The following is a 12,467-nucleotide window of genomic DNA, read 5'->3' as shown; positions in this document are numbered from 1 at the left end:
AACCCTAACCCTAACCCTAATCATAACCCTAACCCTAACCCTATCATAACCCTAACCCTAATCATAACCCTAACCCTAACCCTAATCATAACCCTAACCCTAATCATAACCCTAACCCTAACCCTATCATAACCCTAACCCTAATCATAACCCTAACCCTAACCCTAATCCTAACCCTAACCCTAATCCTAATCCTAACCCTAACCCTAATCATAACCCTAACCCTAACCCTATCATAACCCTAACCCTAATCCTAACCCTAACCCTAATCCTAATACTAACCCTAACCCTAATCATAACCCTAACCCTAACCCTATCATAACCCTATCATAACCCTAACCCTAATCATAACCCTAACCCTAACCCTATCATAACCCTAACCCTAATCATAACCCTAACCCTAACCCTAACCCTAACCCTAATCATAACCCTAACCCTAACCCTATCATAACCCTAACCCTAATCATAACCCTAACCCTAACCCTAATCATAACCCTAACCCTAATCATAACCCTAACCCTAACCCTAATCATAACCCTAACCCTAACCCTAATCCTAACCCTAACCCTAATCATAACCCTAACCCTAACCCTATCATAACCCTAACCCTAATCATAACCCTAACCCTAACCCTATCATAACCCTAACCCTAATCGTAACCCTAACCCTAACCCTAACCCTAATCATAACCCTTACTCTAACCCTATCATAACCCTAACCCTAATCATAACCCTAACCCTAACCCTAACCCTAACCCTAATCATAACCCTAACCCTAATCGTAACCCTAACCCTAATCCTAACCCTAACCCTAACCCTAATTCTAACCCTAACCCTAACCCTAATCATAACCCTAACCCTAACCCTAATCCTAACCCTAACCCTAATCCTAACCCTAACCCTAACCCTAACCCTAATCCTAACCCTAACCCTAACCCTAATCATAACCCTAACCCTAATCATAACCCTAATCATAACCCTAACCCTAACCCTAACCGTAACCGTAACCCTAACCCTAACCCTAATCATAACCCTAACCCTAATCATAATCCTAACCCTATCATAACCCTAACTACTTTGAACTTTCAAAATCAGAAAACCAAAAAAGCAGAATGAAAGTGCGTCTTCAAAATTAATGTATGGATGAAATTGCTTTTTTATTGCATTACATTGTGATGATGTTTTTTTAATCAAACTACATTGTGTTACTTGTTAAATCGGAAGACTGAGCTGGGCTGATATTGGTCGACATTACGCTATCAGCACTGATGACAGGACATCCTGTAGAACTGTGGCAGCTTACTCCTGTTGAAGTTCATGTTTAGGCAGGCACAGGTCACTTTGGGAGCTCAGTTCTTGATCCACATGTTTTATCTCTCACCAGTCTCCTGAATTGTGGGCCATGCTTCAGACATGCAATGTTTAATTATTCCCTTCTTGTGTGAATCCTTGTTCCTGACAGAGAGATGCTCTCACCTGCGAAAGGTAAGTCAGACACAGAATCAGAGAGAAGAGTTCAAAGCAGCTCAACTGTATAATTGTCTGCTCAAAATCCCTGATTTAAGTCATCAGACACAGATTTAAAAATATGACTGAAGAAATTAAAGTTAAGATCATTTAAATGTTACGAGAGTTCAAATGGAGTGTATTCCTTAAATAGCCCTTGGATCTAATTTCTTAAGAACATACTCTTCTAAAAGTCAGACACAGGGCAGGGAACTTCTTCATTTGCTGAGTATCAGTGGCTTATGTTGCTCCTTTCACTATAATGCAAATTAATAAAATAAAAGAACAGTTGAATGAAAGTATTCAAATGTTATAAATTCAGTTATTTGATGGGGCAGAGAAGCTGGTACTGCTTGTTTATGCCAGTGTTTGTATTAGGGGCTGGGCAAAATTTCTTCCCCTTAAATCTGCTTTACCATGAATCAATATTAACCACACTTTGCACATACAGTGTGTCCAGACAAATCGATGTCAGACTTCCTTATCTTGGTTTATATGTCAGTTGCCCTGATGGCTGATCCATAGGAAGTGTCTTGAGCCCGACACTGCAAGGTTGCAGTGGCGTGGCATGTGGTCAAATTTTGAGGACGTCATGTAGTTAACCCTCCTGTTATGTTCGTTTCTCAGGAACAGCAATAATGTTCCTGGGTCAATTTGACCTTATCATATTCAATTATCCAAAAGTGTCAGAACCCCCAAAAAATCCCAATACACATTTAGTTTAATCTCATTTTTAACTCCATTACTAACCATTTAAATCAAGATTTAGTGCATTGGTGTTCTTTAATTCTCACAGATCATGGTTCAATGAGGATAACTCAGACGTTTTTCATTAAAATTCATGTTAAAACTTTTTTAATGTACACTGGAAAGCCCTTAATATAAATACAATAGTTTTAAATGACATAGATTTTTGTTTATTTTATTTTAAATTTAAGATTTATTTTTATTTTTTATGAAGTGATGTTGATAAATGCTGCCTAGATTTTTATGCTGCATTTAGCTGGTTTAGAAGGCATATTGCCTAAAATAGACTTTAAAAAGGGCCAATTTGACCGGAAACATAACAGGAGGGTTTAAGTAGTATGGAATAGGATTAGGATCACTGGTAAGGGCAGTACAAAAACACATTTCTGACATTTATTCTTTATAATTCTGACTTTAATCATAGAGTTCTGAGGAAAAAAAGTCTGAATTTTAGAACGTCTCCACACAATCCAGGTGTGAAAACGCCCTAACATAAGAATAATTGTACCATACGTAGAGTTAAGACCTTGCTCTTTCCCCTTAGGAGATTTTGGGAAATAGAGTTCATTCATGAGCAAAAGCACTGATTACATAGTAAAAGAAAAAGCAACAATGATCTATGTTTGATTTAATGCATCTGGGTTTTCATTGTAGTAAATTGAATTAGGCTCATAGAGGACAGACCACTACACTAAAGCAAAAACTGCTGCACTGTTTGGACAAAGAGGCACTTAGGACCTAATGATCTAAAATATACTGAGATAGTCAGCAGTTAGGTATGGAACATTTAAGAAAGCAGTGAATATTTTACCCATCTCTCATACATACTCACACAACCACAAACAGCCATACACACTTTGAGGAAAACACAGACACATCTGACGCCAGAGCAACTTTGTCATATATAGGATTTATTTACACTTTATATTTACAGATTTTTGTTTCAAAATTTTCTCTGTACACATTTTTATATTCAAGAATTAGATTTATGACTCCCACACTCTCTAGAATTATTAGATTTTTTTTAGGCAAAAGGGGATGATTTTTTCATAAATACATTTTGGTGTCCTGTGACGTACAGAGAAAAAAAAGAAAAGAAATAAAAGCAGCTGAAAATGTAACTTAAGAAAAGCATTCTGACGTTGCCCCAATAAATATTTGAACTTTGTCTGGGTGTGAGTGAGACGATAAAAAAAGAGCCTCAAGCTAGATATCACCTTGGCGTTCAGTGTTTGTATGTGTGAATTAAACCATCTCTTTTCACACAAAGTGTGAAAACATATTTTCGTCTAGGTAAAGGGAGCTTAACACGATGGCATCAGGGCCAAAATAGAGAAGCTTTTTCTAGTGATTTCAAAAAAATGAAAGCTCAAGCCTACCCTGATTGCTCTTACCTGACACAGGAATATGCATGCGCAGACATTCAAACACAAAGTAGACAATCTCAATCTTGACTAGGGATGCAACAAGAAGATTAGCCCACGGTTCAATACGTACCTCGGTTTTTTTGGTCAGGGTTTTGTATGATATGAAATAAATAAATAAACTGATATGCATAATATAATATCTGCTGTTGCTGGAAGTGACTTGTTCGGCTCTTCATTTCCCAGTTCACTATATGTCAGAGCTATCTGTGGTGGGAGCAAGGCTCTGTGCTTGAGACAGCTTGTTGTCAATAAAATGGTGTGTTGTTTCTTAGAGGTTGGGAATTACTTCGGTGCAGAAAAACTTATAACATGGATTGAGCCTTTTCATACGGTGACAAAGGTACTCATACCATCCACTGATAATGGCTGCAAATCCTTGGCAGTGAACACCCCAACTGTCCTTCTTGTGTTTTTTGTGTACCTAAATCAGTGGGGTAGAGATGTTGCTTTTTGGATGATGGTGTCACCTGCTCAACTATCCTGCTTCCAGACAGTAATATGGCTGGGTGATGGTGAAGTGTTTCCATTTGTGGAGGCAACACGTGCAAAACAATATTTGCAGACACTCAATTATTTGTTAACCGTTTGCCACACCACTGATTTAAAAGTTGGCGCTGCCTCCCATATTATATCATATTACTGCCTTCCCCTCACAGCTCGCGGTGTTGAAGTAATGCATGAAATCTGACACCAGTATTGTCAGTTTCCCCCAACTTTAGAGCACAGTGATGTGAGTTTCCTCATCCCAGCACATTGACTCACAGGCACACTCAAACCAAGCCAACCCAAGCTAGTTATGTGCAAAACCAAAAAACACCATAATTCACAAGCGTGTATTGGACCGTGGATACAGTACAAAATGGTTCAATATGATATTGAGAATTGTTGCATCCCTAGTCTGGACATAATAAATCCTGACATCATTTATTGTCATCACCCCCCCCCCCAAAAAAAAAATAAAGTATACAATAAGGCAACATAAATTCTGGAAACTAGACCTTTGGATGGGACAATAAAGCGACAAATGCCCGCCCCCTTTGTTACTGTCACAGTGACTGTCAAGCTTTCCATTTTTAGCACATGTAGTAAACCAGAACACTTGGGTCCTTTAATTCAAACAGTGGTGATTTGAAAGAGATTGATTAGTAATGAGCTATGGCTAGAAAGCTACATAAGCTAGTAGTAGTGTGTTAACTGTCTGGCTGACTGTTTAATGTGACATCTCACTGTTTATGGTCTCTTAACGGTTTAATATAAGAGACTGGCTAATGAAGCTTTGGCTTCAACCTTAAGGAAAGTCTCTTTTTAAATGTCTTTGACAACATGGTTTCACTTTTAATGTTAAAAAAGGAAAGTTTCTGAAGGTGACCCGATGTCTGATATTTGGGTCAGTCGGTTGGTGTTGCTGGAGTGTAGGACATCAATGCTCTGACTCTGAAGCACCCGGGACAGGCTTCAACATTCAAATTCAAAGCAGTAGTGTTATAGTTGGGAAACACATTTTTTTCCACTGTGTTTGCAACACACTATATGTGCTCTTAGTTATGCCTGATTATGTCCTCTATGGCACTGAAAAACAAGGTCCACTGCTACTACATAAACTTCATGGTTGACATAAAACAGAACAAATGTGGCTTACAGTTGAAGGCTAACCTCTCTTTTTAAAATGGTCACCACAATCCAAACATTTCAGATTCACATTATCCCTCATTTCACAACCCCCGTACCTTGACTTCACTATGTGGGCAAATTCAAAGCTTGACCGGCCAGCTGGAACTGCTTATGGTTGGATAGTCTGTCAATAACAATTGTTATGGAGGGGAGGGGTAAAACAAGCAATTTGCAAGCTAGAACCATGAGTACACAAATAGCTCATGATGCCCCAAAAAACTGAAGTACACAAAAAGTTAACTTCTGTCTTTTCAGAGTAAAATTCTAAACATCAGACTGTTGCTTGTAAATATATAAAACCTTTCCAATTCCTTTGAGGTCAAAGCATATCAAAGGTGTTGTCTGGTGTCTCCAAGGTCAGGCACAACTTAAAATGTTTGCAATGTGAAGAGCTTAAAATGTAAGACTAAGAGAAGAAAAAGACAAATCTTTAAAAAATGGAGAGACAAAGAGAAAGAGAGGGTTAAAGCATGCATTGTTTTAAATTAATCCCATGTTTCCTTCTCAGGGAGCAGAGAAGATTTGGGGGCGTGTGAAACTGATCCAAATTGCATTCAAGGAAAAAAAGTCCCAATGCCTGATCAAAGACTGACAGCTCAACACTGAAACAACCAGAGCAACACAACCCCCTTCTCTCTCTCTCTCCTTCCATCTCCCCTTCACACACCTACGCACACCATCTTTTTGGACCGGGGTGACAATAATAGATTCTGGCAGAGTCACGACAGGAGGCTCCAAACTTTGAGTGATGTCATGAATGTCTGATTAATGAATGTCTTTGGGTTAGACTTCACATGTGCTCCACATGTAAAGAGTAATGTATGAAACAAAGGTGGGAACAAAACAAAGGAGGGGGACCCTGTAAAGTATTAAAAAGGGGGTCATGAATAATAAGGCTGTCTGTTGTTGTTCAGTTATGTCCAGCAAGTGCAAAAATACTAAGTCTAGAAGTTTAAGCCACATTTATAAGAATTTCAGATCTGCTTTATCATCTTCTATTTGAGGGGGAAATACAGCAACGATGCATTTCCTACAACATCTGAAGCCATGATTGTGATGGTAGGCTGGTAAGCTATATACAGAGGTTTATCAGACTACCTTTAATTAGTATAGAAGACTGTTTTGAATTTTGCTGTTGTTTACATATGATTCAATTAGCAGAACCAATATAGAGCAAGCATGACTACTTATTGAAGATGAAATAGAGACCACAAAACTTCAATATACCTGTTGCTTTTTACGTTAAAAGGCAAAAAAAATAAACAACAATAAAGGCCTCGACGATAAAATGAAGGGGTGATGAATCCTATTCTTTCTAAAATGTTCTTTCTAAGCTGTTCCTAACTACATCTACTTAATATAATGCCACTTTCTATGCTGTTTTGATGCTTGTTTTGTGGGAAAGTCAGGCCCTAAGGACAGAGAGTGTAGAAAGGATTGGAAAAAACAGAGATAAACTATCTCTACCTTTATCAAGGCCAAGGCAAGTTCCTTTTAAACTTTATTTTTAAAGCAAAACTCCTTTTTTCTCTGAATGTTAAAATGTTCTATCATGAAGATGAGTCAGTTTGTGATTTAAATGGCGAATGTATTGGTGCATATTTGGTATGTGTATGCCTCACTGGGTGGACAAGTTCTCTCTCTTGTGTGTTAATGTGTTTTCTGAGGTAGTCATGTCTTCTGTCAGGAAAGAACGGGCTCTTCCTGCCTTCTGTTCTGTGTTATGCCAATGTGACCCTCCTCAAGTGCAGCTTTCACTTGAACGCGGTAATGTCGCTGCTTGGGTGGAAGGACAAACTAAATGGGAGTGGTTGAGTTGGTGTGTGGGGTTTTGTGGAAAGAGGGGCGACCTGCCTCCTGTCACAGACAATCTCTCTTTGAAGTCCTAGTTTCCTGTCGGCACAAAGGAGAGAAAGCAAAGAAAGCAGGAGAGGGGAGAAAAAGAAATGCAGGCGAGAAGGTTCTACAATATAAACCATTTAACACAGTGCCGTTTTGCTGTCTGTCTTTGTCTTTTCAAACAGACAAAAGGAAACACCCTTGCCTCTGTGAAAAAGAAATGAATTGGCGTGGTACTGGAAATAAAAAAACAGCAGAGAGGAACACCTTTATGAGTCAAACTAAACCCCTGGCAGCGCTGAGCAGGAGCAACAGCTCGTGGTCCTGAAACAAGCTGCGGGTTCTATTTTGAGGTGGATTTCAAACAGGGGCCATGTATTGATCTGATGGAGTGCAAATTTCAGCGGCGATCAAAGAAAAATGATTAAAAAAAAGGCTCAACATCATCATGTTAGAATGCTACACCACATCCCCTCTCAGTCATTGGTTGATTCAAACCTCTAAATAGCTGAAAGGCCAAAAGGCCGTCGAGAGGAAAGGGAGGTTAAAAAAACAGGAGAGGTCCTTCCAGGTACGGACTGTGCCTCCAAAGTTCAGTAGACGTCAGCAGGGCAGGGTAAGGTGGAGTATAAGGAGAGGGGAGCAGCTGCAGAGAGCTACGTTGATCATCTCTTGTAATGGTTGGGAGCATCAGCGAAGGCAAACTTTAACCTGTAGGCTTCAGCTAGCAGTACGCTCACTTCCTCGTTTCCCCAGTGCATTGTTGGAAGGTTCTGCAGGAGGATCATCAATCCCTATTGGAAAAAACAAACCAAACAAAGATGCATGGTTTAGAGTCACAGCAAAATATAAGACTACAAGAAAAGGATTAAAACATAGCTTTTATTGACTTTACAATCATACACTGCTCAACAGCATTCCAACAGCTGAACTATTTAAGTCTCCCAATACAATTCAAGCCTACATTTAACATTTTCACAGGGCAAGCTAAAGCTCACTTCAATCACTTAACAGGAGAAAGTGGGAAAACAGGAAACAAAGACAAGTTCAGGTGTTCACTTTTTGAGATTTTCTAAAATACATTTCAATGTACAATGTAAATGCAAAAATAAACAGTTTATTATTGTTGGGTTGTTTTTATTTAAAGAGTACCCTTTAGTTTATTTTAAGTATTGATGTAACTACTGAATTTAACCTCCCATGCAAGTTGAAGTTAGAAGTTATGATGTTCCAGACCTTCACTTCCCTCTTTGGAACCCAACTACATCGAGGCAGATGGCTGTCTAACATGAGTCTGGTTCTGTTTGAGGTTTCTGCCTGTTAAAAGGTAGTTTGCAGATGGCTGTCTAACATGAGTCTGGTTCTGTTTGAGGTTTCTGCCTGTTAAAAGGTAGTTTGCAGATGGCTGTCTAACATGAGTCTGGTTCTGTTTGAGGTTTCTGCCTGTTAAAAGGTAGTTTGCAGATGGCTGTCTAACATGAGTCTGGTTCTGCTTGAGGTGTCTGCCTGTTATAAAGGAAGTTTGCAGATGGATGTCTAACATGAGTCTGGTTCTGTTTGAGGTGTCTGCCTGTTAAAAGGTAGTTTGCAGATGGCTGTCTAACATGAGTCTGGTTCTGCTTGAGGTTTCTGCCTGTTAAAAGTTAGTTGGCAGATGGCTGTCTAACATGAGTCTGGTTCTGCTTGAGGTTTCTGCCTGTTAAAAGTTAGTTGGCAGATGGCTGTCTAACATGAGTCTGGTTCTGCTTGAGGTGTCTGCCTGTTATAAAGGAAGTTGGCAGGTGGCTGTCTAACATGAGTCTGGTTCTGCTTGAGGTTTCTGCCTGTTAAAAGGAAGTTGACAGATGGCTATCTTACATGTGTCTGGTTCTGCTTGAGGTTTTTGCCTGTTAAACGAGGTCTTTCCTTGCCATTGTAACTTGCTAAATGCTGCAAAGTGCTCTGCTCATAGTGTATTAAGATGAGATAAGACTGAGTCTTACCCTGTCTTGATGTTGGGTCTTTGTTAATATTTAAAACAGAGTATCGTCTAGACCTGCTATGTTTGTAAAAGCGCCTTGAGAAAACATTTGTTGTGATTTGGCACTAAATAAATAAAGATTGATTGATTGATTGGTTGGTTTTAATTATATACCCTTAATTAATTTCCAGAAAGAAACAGCATGCAATTTCAAAGTATAGATGTGTTAAAATTATGCCTGCAACTATGTGAAAAGACCACACAAAATAACAAGCTCTCTTTGCCTTTCAGATGCCATTATGGACAGCATGAACAAGTGTAATTTGTGAAGTAGAGGGTCACAGTAATACTTGCTCTTTACCTTTTCCAGTGTATCTGATTGTGACACAGATGACATTAACTTAGTCAGAGTGGTTTATTGACATCTTTGAGAGGGAACAGAAAAAGAAATCAAATAAACCCTGTGCAGGAAAGTATTAAATGTCAAGCAGGAAGTCACTGACTGATAGCCTTTCCCCTGATTCCTGCTCTGTGTTGCTGTGTGATCAAGACAACAGAAAGCTCAACCCTCCCACAACTACAGGTAATCATAATCCAGAGTGCAATCCTGTTGACTAATTCATCTCTCAAAGGAGAATGAAAGTGGCAAGCAGCAGTGTCTGTGATCTAGATCACAGGAGCTGCCATCATGAAGGCACTCTTCTGACTCCTCAAGATGCAGAAAATTTCCATTAGCACCTCTATTACCTTACATTTCAAGTAAGAACTTGCCTACTTTTGCTATTCTGGGTTATTTTGCTTCCTTCTCTCCCTCTCATTCTTCCTCACCTCAGCAAGTCAAGGTAGATAGCTGTCCTGCCATCTCCCTTGACCTGTTGGTTCCCATTCAACAAGCAACCTTGGTTCTGCAAGAGGTTGCTGCTTTTTAATGGGAGTCTTTCCTTGCTATTCTGGCAAAGAGCAGAGAGTGATCTTGAACTGATTGTTACCTGACTCGAATTTGTGGTCATTCGTTTGTAGACATTGGGAGATAGATTGTGATCCAATGGCAGACATGGTTACACTTTCCACATGGATTGTTTTCTTGCATACAACCAAAGCCTGCATAAACTTTTAATTTGTCAAAACTATTAGGAGCATGAATGGTTCTTACTACTCTAATTTTTCTGCTACTTTCGTGCAAGTCAAACTCTCCAAAACTTGAAGTTGGTATGTGAACTGCTGTGTGACTTTTTTTTATTAATTTACCCTTGTATTGATTAATTTGCAGGTGTCTGGCTCCATTAATTTTTCTTTTTTTGCACCTTTTTAATGAGCTTGTGAGAAGACCTTGATGACTTCTCCACAAACAGCATCTGTATTCCAAGTGAGGGTGGAAAGTTTCCTTCAAGTAATAACAAGCTCAAAGCTGCCTTCTTTGCTAGATTTTACAGATAACATGAATAATGTTTTCACTTTGTCTTTTAAATGAGGTTTCACAAATACTTCATTTAAAAAAGTGTAACCTATCTGAAAGAGGAATTGGTGTGTATTGGTGAATAACTCACTGGCATGAGCTTTTTGGCTCTCAAAGTTTATAAAAACTGGCACTTTACAAACCTAAAAATGCTAACAAATCTGGCCTGCAGTGCTGTCAAACACAACACAACTCTCAATTTATGTTCCGATTGCTGCCAAAAAGCTGCTCCCTCCAAATATCAAACATTCATCTCCAGCTACTTTTTGAGGGGATGATCTAATGACATCTCCTTGCATTAGCAAAGACACACTGCTCTGAAGTATTTTTACTTACCACAGAGAGTGGAAGACAGACAGGCGAAAGCTTGGTCCGAATTTGACTTGCCTTTGAGTCATCTGTATTCTTCAAGGCATCAGTATCAAGTCTCCCCTTTCATCACCAATCCTGTCTCCCATTCACATACATGAACTTGAAATCCTATAATACCTCTCAAAGCTAAAGCACTGAATGTTAGAAATGGTTCCGGCTGCTGTGTAAATGTTTAGTTTGATCATATCCAAAGAATCAGATATTCAAAGGAAACAGGGATTTAAACACTGTTTAGTCTGCAAATCTAGTTCTAAACATCTGACACGTTTAGTTGAATACAAATTGTCCCAAAAATAAAATACATGTTAATGTGAATACATTAAGGTGGCCTCAGTCAAGAAGAGTGTTGGCTGGATGACGGCTGTAGCAAGGCTTCATTTTTCATTTCTGGGTGCATGTTAAGAGCTTTCAGACCGCCGGCATAGGCAGTGTCTCTTACACTTGTCTTATTTCTGTCTCACACACTGAAAATCTGGAGAGCAGAAGGCTCACCTATTTTTCTGCAAGCCACACATGGGTCTTGTCCAAAATAGACAGAAAAGGTGTAAGTTCAGGGCTGTATTGGCTTTTTATCAGCTATATGTCACAGTCTTGAAAAATAAAAACCTAACAGTTCTTAAAATGACCGTTGTTCTCACTCAATGCCTTCATTTGGAAGTTTTGTTTCAGTTATTTGGTGAATAAAGTCACTTGCCTAGCTCTCTACCGAGTCTATACCGCCATCTTTGACTCTCACCTCAGTTTTGATGCTTTTTTCAATTAAGAAAACTGTCTGGTCATTCTTATCAATCAAAAACCTAGAAACAGTAATTCATGCTTTTATTTCATCCAGGTTAGATTTCTGCAATTCACTTTACTTCTGTCTCTCACAAAATAACCTCAATAAACTTCAACTAATCCAGAATGCATGCAACAGCCAGACTCATAACCAGGTTCAGCTGGAGAGAACACATCACAACCATTTTAAAATCGCTTCATTGGTTCCCAGTCCATTTTATCATTGATTTTAAAATGATGATTAGGGGGTCAGCTCCAGACTACATTGCTGACCTCTTGACTCCCTACGAGCCATCATGTAACCTCAGATCCTCCAGTAGGTCTTTACTAACTATTCCACACTCAATTAATTGAAAAATGGTGCTGAGTTGTGTGTTGTGTATTTACTTATTTTATTTAATTACTATTATTATTTTTTGCCTTTTTCTATTATTCATGTGTTCTATTGTATTTTACTCGTTTTTATTTATTTATTTGGAGGGATTAGGTTTTTGGTATGATGTATATTTTAAGTCAATTGTACCATTATTATTTGTCTTGTCACATAAAACACAATAAATATATTGTTGAAGAAAAACTATTCCACGTTCAAACAGAAAAACAAAAGGTGATTGAACATTTTCTGTCCAGGCCACCTGCCGGAGGATATCAGGGAAGCTAACACTCTGTCGTCTTTTAAATCGCTTTTAAAAACTCACTATTTTAGACTTGCT

The 12,467-nt window shown here is 38.8% G+C and overlaps 1 protein-coding gene across 3 annotated transcripts in view; it reads right to left on the bottom strand.

Annotated features, from left to right (window-relative positions):
- Positions 1–3,143: 3,143 nt before the first annotated feature.
- The window catches only part of tbc1d22a (TBC1 domain family, member 22a), an 81,456-nt gene continuing 72,132 nt past the window's right edge, over positions 3,144–12,467 (bottom strand). For all 3 annotated transcript variants that reach the window (XM_034673579.1, XM_034673581.1, XM_034673580.1), the window contains one exon: positions 3,144–7,983. In XM_034673579.1, the coding sequence (XP_034529470.1) occupies positions 7,855–7,983 (129 nt within the window). In that variant the 3' untranslated portion in view covers positions 3,144–7,854. The remainder of the gene's footprint in view (positions 7,984–12,467) is intronic.

Source organism: Notolabrus celidotus, chromosome 21 (genome assembly GCF_009762535.1).
Source record: "Notolabrus celidotus isolate fNotCel1 chromosome 21, fNotCel1.pri, whole genome shotgun sequence".
NCBI lineage: Eukaryota > Metazoa > Chordata > Actinopteri > Labriformes > Labridae > Notolabrus > Notolabrus celidotus.
The sequence above is the reverse complement of the archived record's forward strand: the minus strand, read 5'-3'. Positions and strand labels throughout refer to the sequence as shown.